We start from the raw sequence: 12680 nt of genomic DNA on the forward strand, positions 1-12680 counted from the left end.
AGATTCAGAGAACTGATTGGTCGAAATAAACTAAAGTATTTGATATCTGACAGTTGCCCAGCAATGACAAAAATACTTTATGTACAGTCATTCATTACAAATGGCAATATCAGGCAATGTGAGGGTAACATGCCAATATAGACACAAAAAATAAAAACAAGACAAACACCACATACTATATTGGACCTGTGCAGTGACGGAACTTGTGGGTTGTGGACCCAGGTGCAAAAACATAATTTAGGCCCCCCTCCATTACCCCAACCTGTTGACAATATGCAGCATGGCAGTGGGTGACAAGGAAAGGTAGGGGGAGGCAGAGTGTGGGTGACAGGAGGGGGTGACAGGGGTAGCAGTCCTTAGTCTTTAGGGGCTTCAGTGTTTTTGCTGCTCCAATGATAGTCACTCAAAGTAGAGGTGCGAAGTCTAACTTATTGATGGTCTTCACCATGAACCCCATGGTCTGGGAAGAGGTGCCTAGGGGGGCAGGGGGGGTCAAGGGGGACAAGTGTTACGGGCCCCAGCAATCTGAAGGGCCCCAGAGCTTCCATGCCTCGGCATGGCCGTCACATGTACTAGCTGGCCTGTCAGTGACCCTCGTGGCTCGGCCATCTACTGTGCACCATCTGTGTGTGACTGAGTCTGACTGACTCACAGTGTGACACTGCTGACTACTGTGTGTACGCTCAGAGCTGTCTACTCTGTGGAGCCAGCGGGAAGCAGCAGCCAGGAGCCAGGACAGCAGGACTGAGAACGAGAGAATATCGCTCCTGAAAGCAGGATCTGGAGCAGCGAAAGGTTAAATGAGGCTTGTGTGGATTTGGGATTAGGTGGGGGGCCCCATAAATATTATTGTACAGGGCCGCAAGATTCCTGTTGCCGGCCCTGAGGGGGGATGAGAAGGTACTGTTTATCCGGGCTTGATGAAGGGACCCAGTGGGACCCTGGGTATACAACCCTTCCTCATGTCAGCTGACTGCAGCCACACCCCCCAGCAGCCAGCACATGCTGCTGTGTGCTGAACTGCAGTGGGTCTGGTGAGGCTGAGCTACAGCACTCCTCCTCTACATACAGATGGGATTAAATAATGTTTTTGGATTTAAAAAAAAAATATGTTCAAAACTGCCTGGAGAGAGATAAAATAGAGATAAAGTATCAACTAATCATTTGTAATAGATCAATAAGATTTGATATTAAAGCAGTGTATAACTCTCCATATAATATAATTTAATTCTACAGGATCAAATGCCCTTTAATACAATTCCTTCATCTGGGTTAGTTTGGGACCATTGCCATACACAGAAATATTGGACTATATCGGATTAGGAAAAAATATTTTATTCTTCCTTGATCTACTGTAAGTATACTTCAGCTTTTGAACTATAGATAGCTCGATGTAGTTTGACTGTTTTGCTCATTCTCTTTAGTGAGTTATAAGTTAATACAGTTCTGCTACACTGTTGAACAATATATGTATTTAGTATTATTGTAATAATATTTTGTATCCATTTAGCACAAGGGTTTGGCATATAGTGTAAGATGTTTATTTAGTTACTGTATATTCTTTTGTAATGTATATTTTCAAATTCTGTTGATAACTGCCATGTCATCTGGGAGATAATGGAATTAGTAATACACTATTATACGATTTAACCTACCACTGCATTGCTATATTTTCACTGGTCGTACTTGGACCTATATGTGCACATTGATTTCCTTATACAATGGATAGTGTATGTTTCATCTCCTACTGTACATGGAAGCACAGATGGAGCAGGGGAGTTTGCTGCGCCTCCAACAGCTCCTATTGCCAATATTAGTACTGGTGTTGGTAACACCTGGTGAAGCCAATAGGTCCACAGTATGATCCAGAAAAAGAGGTGTGGCTTCAGGAGATATCTCTTGTTTACATCACCTAGGGGCGTGCTCAGCATCCCCAGATAGACTGCGCTGCCCTCAAAAACTTTGGCTTCACTGCTGGATCCTTCTCAGTGACAGTAGCTAAGTGCTGCAGGATAAGGTCACAGTGCAGCATCCAGCTCCCAGTCACTGCAGAGGAACTAGCATTTTGGTGACAAGCCCTAGAGAGGTGACAAAAGGCTGCGGTCAACACCCCTCTTGTGAGACCTCTACCCACTGTAGTTAGCTATGGGACAGACCCTAGTTGGTGAGAAAGATGACCCACATGGAACCAATAGTATGCAGCCACTGGGCAGACTGCCTTGATAGGATTTTCGGGTACTCCCATGCAACAGGTACCTGGGATGCAGAAGTGAAAGGAAGCAGCTCAGGGCTCACCAGCCTCTGTGTTCTAATATTAATGAGAAATGTAGGTTCTTGGATGAAGCCAGGTTGCATGCATTACAGCCACTGTGGCCATAATAGCTTCAGTACTAAGCTATAATTAATTATTTTATCTCACCCCATCATTTTTACAAGTACACTGGGACTCTGACATCACAGCTACACACTCAGACTGAAGTTACACTGGTACTGAGAGCTACATAATTAACTATGATTTAATAAATGTAGGAAATGATGTGTGAATATTTTTATATTGCAGAGGTATATACCAACCATGAAATGCTAGCTACATAACCAATGGTGATGGTTTGATAGATAGCATGGACAGCCGTACTAACTGTTGCAAGTACACTGGTGATGGAGCAGAGTTTCAGCAGAGTGGGGTGTCCTATAGCTCACCAGCCTGTGTGTGGTAATTCTATTTAATCTCACACAGTGAAAACAAGATGAACCCTGCACATGCTCAGCAGTGATCTTGATGGCCATCTTGGGATAGGGCATGAGGCCTCCCTAGAAAACTGGATTTTGTGCATTAGTGCATTTTTTTATTTCAACAGAAAAATTATTTAAGTGACACTGAAAAGTAGAAATGCTTCAACACCTCAATGATCCATCAAGTTTAATAAACACAAATTGCTGTACAGAAAGTCATGGGCGTGATGTAGTTAAATCCGAGATCACAGGACGTTCCAGGTGCCAGATGCTTTTTTAAAGGGGCAATCATTTACAAGGCATGGCTGGCATCTCGCATATCTAGAGATCTTGGACTCCATTACATCCTGCCCAGGGGCACTTTAAGAGAGGAGGAGGTCCAGGTGCAGCCTCTTCCGACCAGGCCTCCTCATCTCTGCGGAGAGCAGCGCCCACCGCCTAGCACAGTAGAGTCTCAGTAGTAGAGTGCTCAGGATCTACTGCGCATGTGTCAACTGCCAAAAAAAACCTGTGCTTCATTGCGGGACTCCAGAGGGTAAGTACAGTAGTTAAGAATGGGTGCAGTGTGTGTGGTGTGGACCTGCTGGGACTCAGGGCCCTATGCGCACATTGCACCCATTATAAATACGCCACTGATCCTGTCCCCATATGTCATTCAGGGGCGTAACTATAGCACCGCAGCCCCCGCCACCGCGGGGGGGGGGGGGCGCTGTGCATGTGGGGGCGCCGGGGGCTGCGGTGCTATAGTTAAACCCCCCCTCAATCCCCCGCAGACTTACCTATCGCGCTGGTCCCGGCGGCTCCGTTCTTCTGCTGAGGACCACCATAAAATGGCCGCCCCCATATAGCACACTGTTCTCTGAAACTGTCTGCTGTATGGGGGCGGCCATTTTCTGGTGGTCCTCAGCAGAAGAACGGAGCCGCCGGGACCAGCGCGATAGGTAAGGCTGTGGGGGATTGAGGGGGGGTTTGCATGGGCGGCGGGGTAGGGTTGCTCGGCGGGGCGGCGGGGTAGGGGTGCTCGACGGGGGGGCGTCCAAAACGTAGCTACGCCACTGATGTCATTGATAATTCAATAGCTATTTGTGTCTTATTACATATTTGTAGTTATGAGGTGCTTACCAATCCCGCGTGTTTCTCTATTAATTTCCCAGAATCATCATGACGTAACAGTCCTTTATTTACAGAGCGTACAGAACAGAAGGATCCAGGCTCTGATCTGACCTCTAGACTCACCCTTTCTCCAGGGTGAACCTTTTCTTTGGAGAACTTGAGTTGGACCTGTTCATGGAAATCATAAGATCCAAGATGAAAGCGGTGAAAGCATGAAATGTACTTTTTAATATGTAATATTAGTTATTAATTTTTCAGAAAAGTCAAGTACAAATATAGTCAATGCCAACATTGTGAGCATTAATAAATAGTTCTCATGATACACATACACAATACAGTACACCGTTAGACATAATAGTAATGGGGGAGTATTCAATCCAGAATCACGGCTGTCGATCCCTCCAGACAACCGTGATTCAGGCCTGTATACATTTTGCCCGACCGCAAATCGGCAGGTAGGATTCAATGTCCCGCCTGGCGATCGCCGAAAAGTGGGCGTGTCTGCGTAAATGGCCGTCGATTGTCAATCTGCGGCCGGGATAATGACAATCCACGGCCGTTATCGGCAGAACGGGCCCGACAGCTTCTGAAGTCGGGCTCGTTCTGCCGTGATCCCTCTTCAATGCTGTCGGTAAAGACAGCATTGAATAGGGACTCGCTGCTATTTCCCCCATCGGGAATAGCGACGGAACATTAAATAATCCGACAGTGTGTATGTGTGTGTATATATATGTATATATATATATATATATATATATATATATTCTCCCCAATAGTGGTGAGGTGCCAATCTGTCGATGTACAGTCCTTATGAAACCAGCACTTTTAAAATAATGACAAAAATTTCATCCAAGCATTTGCTTTATTTGATCCTTCATAAAACGGAGAAACGACCCAACGCGTTTCGTCTTTAAAAAGACTTCATCAGGGGAATAACAGGTACAATCTTCTGTTTGATATAGGATATCCTATTATCATAATAGAGGTCCTGTGCGGTCCATATTGTTAATCCTACAAAAATGATTTATTCCTTGGTAGGAGACCCTTGAATTGTGTTAGATAATTATTAATAGAGACAGGATTATATGCAACATAAAAAGCTTGAAATATGCATGCAAATATGCATGAAAAATACTTAAAATATGCATGAAAAGTGTTAAAATATGCTACATTAAATAATAAAAAAAGTACTTTTTAACTTATTTATTTAAAAATCAGCATACAATTAGTTGCAAATAAACCTCAAAAATAGGCCCACAACATCTGCAGATGTCTAGTGCTGTACACAGGATTTTTTTTCTTCCTGGCTGCTATAGCAGACTGCAGTGTCCAAAGCTCTTCTTGCATCAACTACACAGACCCTCATCTCCAGCGCCGATGGTTCAAATGTCAACTTAGCGTGTGAGGGCGGCGCAGTGGAAGGCTTCCTCCCTGCACCACATACTCACTGTGACACGGCATTTCCTCCGCGCCGCGTGATGTCACAACCCGTCCGCCCAACTCCTCTGCTGCAGAAGTCTGTCTCTTGGTGTAAAGTCCCAGGCCAGGGGCAGGCAAAGGTTCAGAAGCTTCGTAATGGCATCCGCCCTGACTGACTTTTATCAACATGGATTGGCAGCCTAGAGCACTGTCAGAGATAGCGTACATCCAAGGTTCCCCACACTGCGCACATATTGCCCCAGCCTGCACACTCTACCACTACCTGGCCAGCAGCAGTAGGGCAAAGCAGCGCTGTGACTCGCGGGTGGAAAGGGGACAGGGCCTAAAATATGCACCATCACTAGATTTTAGGTTAAATATGCAATAACCAGTGAGAATGGGCAAAATATGCAAATGCATATGCAAATATGCAAATGCATATAATCCTGTCTCTAATTATTAAAAAAGAAGAAGAATCGTAAAATAACTTTCCAAATGGCTTATCTGGCCAATTCCTTTAGGAATTTATGAGTTTCACCAATAAAAGATGGAAACTGTATAATGAACATCAGAAGCCATATCGCATGCTGATCGCATGCTGTTTTAGGGCTTGCGAGCCCGATGTGCTGCCGATGCGCGCTCCCGTGTGAGCGCAAATCAGCAGTGAAATGGAGAGGGCAGGCAAGACTACATAGTGCAGATCTGCACTATATAGTCTAAATTTTCCCTCTGCATGCATGCCGCGTGATGCGAGTCCTGATGCAATCTGATCGCATTGAGAATCGCATAGCACGGCATATCGCCCCCGTCTATACACACCATTAGCCTTCTACTAGTTAGGCTTTTTCAACACAATACCACCACAATAGTGTTATATAGCGCCCAATAATTAATAATGTTTACTATTGTCTTTTCTGATCTTAAATATCCATGGACAAGATTTTCAAATATAAAACATTTATTAAAAATATATACACATTAAAACCAAATATTTCACAATAATTCCTTGTCGATGGCGATGGGGACCATTGGTGGTGGTGGTGGGAAGCTCCATTGATACCCTGGTGATTCCCTTCGCCAGCCCCTGCAAAGATGAATTGCGCTCCATCTGTATTTACCCATAGTAATGCGTGAATTACTAATGGATTAACCAGGCAAGATCCATGTGCATTATGCCTGCTATAACGTAGTAATGCTAAAATTCTGGACTGGGATCTTAACTTCTGTAGATAGCAATGAAATAGGATTCAGGGATGGCAGCATTATCATATATAAGATTGTACAACTCTAATAAAAAAAAAGTATATATAAGGAGCCTAGTGAATTATGCTGCTTGGCCTATACCTTTACTTAACTCTTAAGCCTAGAAATAACTCACACTGAAACACCTTATCCTAAAAATAAGACATGGACACCAACTGCGTAAGTTTAAAGGTCATGGAATATTTATTGTAACTGGTATGACCATATTTGTTAAGGGATGGCAAAGAAAAGTACTTGAGACCAGCACCCCCTGCGGATGTTACTCATGGCAGCGCCCAGGGTGCCCCAAACCGCTAACATCTCTCCATTGTGGGTACAGCCTGCGCTGTGACGGATATGCCACACCCCTCCTATGGCCTGACGCAGACACTTCCAGGAAGTGGCCAATGCCCCACCGCGTTGAGTCAGGACTCGCCCGCCATCCTGGCAGAGGGGGGCCACACCGCACAGAGACCACCTGACACCCCACCTGAGTGCTGGTCGAGAGCGCCTTCTCGACGATTAATAATTATAGATATCAAATAAATTTGGTGAAAGGCCCGTGAGCCAGAGGAAGTCCTTCCTATCCACTTGCCTATATATACCCCTCTCTAAGCTACCTCCCCAATGCTACCTGATTGGAAGATCTAACTGCCACTGACCTGAGATTTCCTATGGCCTTATCCTATCTTTCAATAGCTTTATTTAACAATCACAAATTCGCAGGCTCTTAAATACACTCAAGCCTATGCGGCCCTTGTTCTATATAATCGAGAATGTTTCTTATGAATATCAACTGGAATACTGTCCAAAAGGAAGAAAGCAAAGTGCCAATTTATACATCCTCAAGTGAAAGTGGTGAATCCAAATATCTCCTCGGTTCACAAGATAAAGCAGAAAAATAAACATAAAAAAAAAAATTATCTGTTAATCTCACCATTGTCATCAACCAATTCTGCCACTACATTCGATGAACGTTCTGCCTTGACTACTTGTGCAAGATAACTGACCAGCATTTTGTGATCTACTAGATGCCTATTCCATTTTATTGTTTTGTACATAGATTGCACCCAGATTATAATTCTGTTATCTGATGGTTATGAGAAGATTTAATTTTTCACATACTTAATAAGGGTTTCCTTCAAAAATTATTTAGAAGCAGCCTATCCTACTTCCACCCTAGCGGAACCATTGTTATCTTAAAAATACCCCTCCCAAGTCTATTTCAAATCAAAACAGTTACCTATAGCAGTTAACCAGAAAGGATTACATTTTCAGAAAGTTTGCCTGCACTGTACTCCCAAGTCTAGATCCTTGCTAGGGGAGAATGGCCTGGGATCCTTCTGGGCGTGTAATTAGTTGCAACTACTCTAGGCACCAAATCAGGGTAAATAAGGGCCAATCATTTCTAGAAAATGATCTATGGGGAAGAGAAAAACAAGAAAATGTCTACACCCCAGGATTTCTCATCCCTCATACAGTACATCCACCAGCCAAGTGGCATATGTATAATGGGTGCAATATATGCAGTGCACACAGGCCTCTGAGTCCCAGGGGGGCCAACACCGCTCACACTACACCCCAGGGACATGCTGTCAGGGGAGGCAGTGTCATAATTTTTTTTTTTTTTAAATGCAAAGATAATATTTATAACACATACTGTGTAACAAATATCTTAATTTTTTTTTTATTGATTTATGTGTGTGAGAGGCAGCGGGAGATGTGCCTCCTGCTGACAATTGTAAAATCTCAGCATCTGAAAAATGTGAATGTTTCCTTTACAGGAGGGCTATAGGGGTACCAGCCCTATAGCTTTAATGCCCTCAAGATCCCCCGGGGAGTACACAGTTCCGGCAGAACTAAGAACAACTAAGTACTGTAGATTGCCACTATACTGAAAATCCGTAGACGTAGGGCCTAGCAATCTGCTTGCGCCGCTATCTTGAAGTAAATGTCGTGCTATTAAATTCAGATGTACTATATGTATTTCCTTTTTATTTTTTGTTAAAAAAATTTTTTGTTAAAAGTAGTAGTAGTAGTACGTTTATTTATAAGGCGCGGCAAGTGCCATAAACATTCTCGTCAACTTACCTTATTCTTTAGGCATGTTGGAATTTCCATTTTTGTTTTGTCCGCTGCAACATCTCCATTTAATAATACAGTGTATATGAAAAATGTCACTTGTGGATACAACTCAATCGTTTTTGGAAACTTCAATGAAAATGTTCCCTCTAGAACTGCAGAGAAAAAAAAAGTCTTAAAAATTGCTCATAGGAGGTAATACCTGTTCTAACCACTAAGGGGCGACTCAATTAGATGTGAAAGTTTGTGGCCGATTAAGACCCACATATTACAGGCTGCATTTGGCCCCGTCCCCGATGTTCTGGGAATGGCTTCGGCGAGTTTCACACTTGACGAGCCATTTTCTCAAAGAAGAGAGGGAAGGGAGTGGGCAGGGGTCTGAAGCGGGAACATCCAGCGTTTTATGGGTCAGTGTTCTCCTGCACAGGCGTGTCACATAACGTCAGCACCCACGCCGATTTCGGAGGACAGCGTAAAAATGAAAAGTCGGTCCAGGGGGACTTTTCATTACGAACTGCAGAAAAATCATTTGACAGTCAGTGACTATCGAATGATTTTTCGGCCATGCGGCCATAAGCGAGGCGATGTGTTCCCCTTGCATGCTAGCGAGGGGATTCACATGCCAGGGGGTGGGTGGGGGGATGGGGACGTTTGGCCAGGTGGCAGGTAACGTTTACTTCTTCGCTAGGCTGAATTTATACGTAGCCTAGATTGCAGATAACGTGCCCGAAGCTATGCAATTACCAAGCGCATAAAGCCCAAAGAAATATTCAAGGGTGCACTTACAAATGGAGTCCCCCTCCGACTGCCAGAGTCCGACAGAATGGGGTGCAAGCACACACAACGCTCACGCACCCCATTCTGTCGGAAGCACCTGCAGCCGTCTCCCGCCTCTACCCGTCTCCCCCACTCTCTGCCCACTCCCTGCCTGTCTCCTTGAGATGTGTGGCCAAGCATCCGGTCCTCGCTCCCCACCGCCTTACTGATTAAACATGCGAGTGAGTCGCTCACGTGTCCCCATCCGCCGGCTAAGCGTCCCCACCAGCCTCCGCCAGCGCTATGGTTATTTTGTGCTGGTGGGCTGGCAGAGGCTGGCTCCATCTGTGAATCTGATTTGTGTTTGAACCCTCCTAAGGGCCCCCATACACTTTTTCACCTGATTCTGACAGATCGGGCTGAGAAATCAGATGAAATTGGACAACGTTGCATGTGTTTGACATGTCATCCGATCCGATGCGCGGCCCGGTGCACATCGGATCAGAGTCAGAGGTTGGACCTCTCTGCATGTCTGAACTCTGACTCGGACACATCTCAGCGAGGGGGAGCAGAGTTGCATGTGATTAATCATACGGCATATGATATGTCACATTCAATCCTGCCGCCTGAGAAGATCCCGAGTAGTTCAAGGGGATCAGATGGCCACACACTGCTGCAAGAAATCTCAGTAGTGTATGGCCACCTTGAGTTGCGAGCAAAATCCACACTCAAGGCTAAAGGGCCATTACACTTGTGAGATTTTGTCAGATTTGACCCAATTCAGATGGATTGGGCCAATTTACTGTATCTGACAATTTCTGATGTGCCTGATGCTGTAGGACCCAATGCACATTCCCGTTCGCATTGGTTCTAACCAAGAGATTGATCCTCCTGCACATAGGATAAATCTCAAGTCAATCAGGTCCAACTTGTTGGACAACAAGTTGGACAAGTGTAAGGGGACCTTTACTGTGTAGGCAGTAATGGAATAGCTTTGTGCTCTTAACCTGGAAGTCTGTGACTCATTGAATTCCCCCGTAGTAGATACATTTTATTTATTTAATTGATAAGTTTCTTATATAGCGCACACATATTCCGCAGCGCTTTACAGAGAATATTTAAACATTCACATCAGTCCCTGCCCTAGTGGCGCTTACAAACTGTCGGGTGCCAGACGGGGTTCCCGACAGTCGGGATCCCGACAGTCATTTACCTGACGTCGGGATCCCGACTGTTAAAACACCGACCGACGGGTTCCCGACGGCCACCGCTCGCCATGCTGTCTGACTCTGGCCAGTCGGGATCCCGACATCGGGCTAATGACTGTTGGGATCCCGACTGTCGGAACCCTATACCACACCCAATCTATATTCCCTGCCACATGTACACACACAGACATTCTAGGGTTAATTTGCTGGGAGCCAATTAGCCTACCAGTATATTTTTGGATTGTGGAAGGAAACCTGAGTACCCGGAGGAAACTCACGCAAGTTCTCCCCGTACTTGCGTGGGTTTCCTCCAGGTTACTCAGTACTTTTTACTTATGTTCAGAATAAGGTCATACGATGTGCATTATCCAGGTGTACTGCATACTGTAGTCGCATTCTTATGCTATGCTTTCCACTGCTAGGGAGATGGTACAGACCCGAGCATTAGAGGAGGTCCTGCCGGTCTGTAATTATGCAGATGGGGGAGGGAGGAGGTGGGAAGGAGCTGAAGGGGGTGTAGAGCAACAGAACAGCAGTCAGCAGTGGGCAAAGCAAGGCAAGGCAATATGGAGTGAGTGGTAGGGCAGAACGGTGCAGTGGACAGAGGAGGTAGGGCAGATCAGGGGCAGAGCAGTGATGTGGAGAGGTCTGGATTGGGCCGGGAGTGGGTGGACGCGGTGACCCCGCATATTCCTGGTCCTTTACCAGTGTACTCACCGGAACTGAGTGAGTGCTCTCTAGTATCCAGTTTATATTCCCCAGAAGAAACAATCCCATTAGACATAACCTGTGAAAGCATGAAGTGAAAATGAGCAGCCTGTTATTTGTGACTGTATACTGTAGGAAATATAAAACCGATGGGTCAGTTGAGTCGATGTCCGGTACAATAGCAGAAGAAATCATAAGACAAAACGAGTTTATTATATACTGTGTTTTATATAGTACAATGCAAAACTTTGTAAAGACCATATACAGCATCCTGAGACCTACAGTACCATACCGTCATAGGCGAATCTCGAATTATGGTAATGGGTGGTCCAAGATCTAGACACAACAGCAGGGGGACCTTTGCGCGGCATAGCCGCGCAGCAAAAAGGGGGCGTGGCTTCATGGGAAGGAGGCGTGTAATCACAAAAAGGAGTGTGGTATTACACTTTAGACTATACACAGTAATGCCCATTACACATTTTAGCAAACTCCGTAATACCCATTACACATAAAGTGACACGCCATAATGCCAATTACACATAAGGCCACACACCAAAATGCCCATTACACATTGTGCCACACATCATGATGCCCATTACATACTATATAACAAACCGTAATGCCCATTACATATTTGCCACATAAGTGCTGCTTACCTACGTGATCATTGCTAGGGGGTTCTTGCTTGATGGCACCATAGTACCCATTACAGATGATGCCGCACACCATAGTACCCGTTACACATGATGCCGCACACCATAGTACCCATTACACATGATGCCGCACACCATAGTACCCATTACACATGATGCCGCGCACCATAGTACCCATTACACATGATGCCGCACACCATAGTACCCATTACACATGATGCCGCGCACCATAGTACCCATTACACATGATGCTGCACACATAATGTCCCTTACACATGATGCTGCACACATAATGCCCCTTACACATTAAGCCACACATTATGCGTAATGCCCCCACATACCGCCACTTGTAGCATCCCTTAAGCAATGCCCCCAAAAGTGCTACTTACTGTAAATTTTTATATGAGCCTTCGCTGCTGCTGCAGGGAGAGATGAAGAGCGGTGCAGCTGCTTCTATGGGGAGAGGAGCAGAGCGCAGCACAGAGCACGCTCCCCTCCTGGTGTTCCCTCTAGCCGAGTGGACATTTTAAATATTGTGCGCGCTGTTGTTGTGCGTGACGTCGGGGGAGCACGCCGGGCACCGGCACCACATGATTAAAGGGGGGGGGGGGGCGGGCTGAGGTGAAAGCGGGGAGAAGAATTGGAGCAGAAGCTGCAGGGGTGACAGTCATTGACAGCTGGGCAGAGAGCAGGGGGCTGCCCGGCTGTATTCACAGCACTGCAGGTCACGGCTGTTTGAAATAATACCACTTTCACAACAGAAAAT

At 45.5% G+C, this 12680-nt stretch overlaps 1 protein-coding gene across 1 annotated transcript in view; it reads right to left on the reverse strand.

Moving 5' to 3' along the window:
• Positions 1-12680, reverse strand: part of LOC146009235 (alpha-2-macroglobulin-like protein 1) — a 159522-nt gene that overhangs the window by 92576 nt on the left and 54266 nt on the right. Inside the window, exons 13-15 of the mRNA XM_083149396.1 lie at positions 11271-11340; positions 8599-8744; positions 3856-4014 (exon numbers count right to left, since the gene is read on the reverse strand). Coding sequence (XP_083005522.1) covers positions 3856-4014; positions 8599-8744; positions 11271-11340 — 375 coding nt within the window. The remainder of the gene's footprint in view (positions 1-3855; positions 4015-8598; positions 8745-11270; positions 11341-12680) is intronic.

This window comes from Crinia signifera, chromosome 6, assembly GCF_055691185.1.
Source record: "Crinia signifera chromosome 6, ASM5569118v1, whole genome shotgun sequence".
In the NCBI taxonomy this organism is placed as follows: Eukaryota; Metazoa; Chordata; class Amphibia; order Anura; family Myobatrachidae; genus Crinia; species Crinia signifera.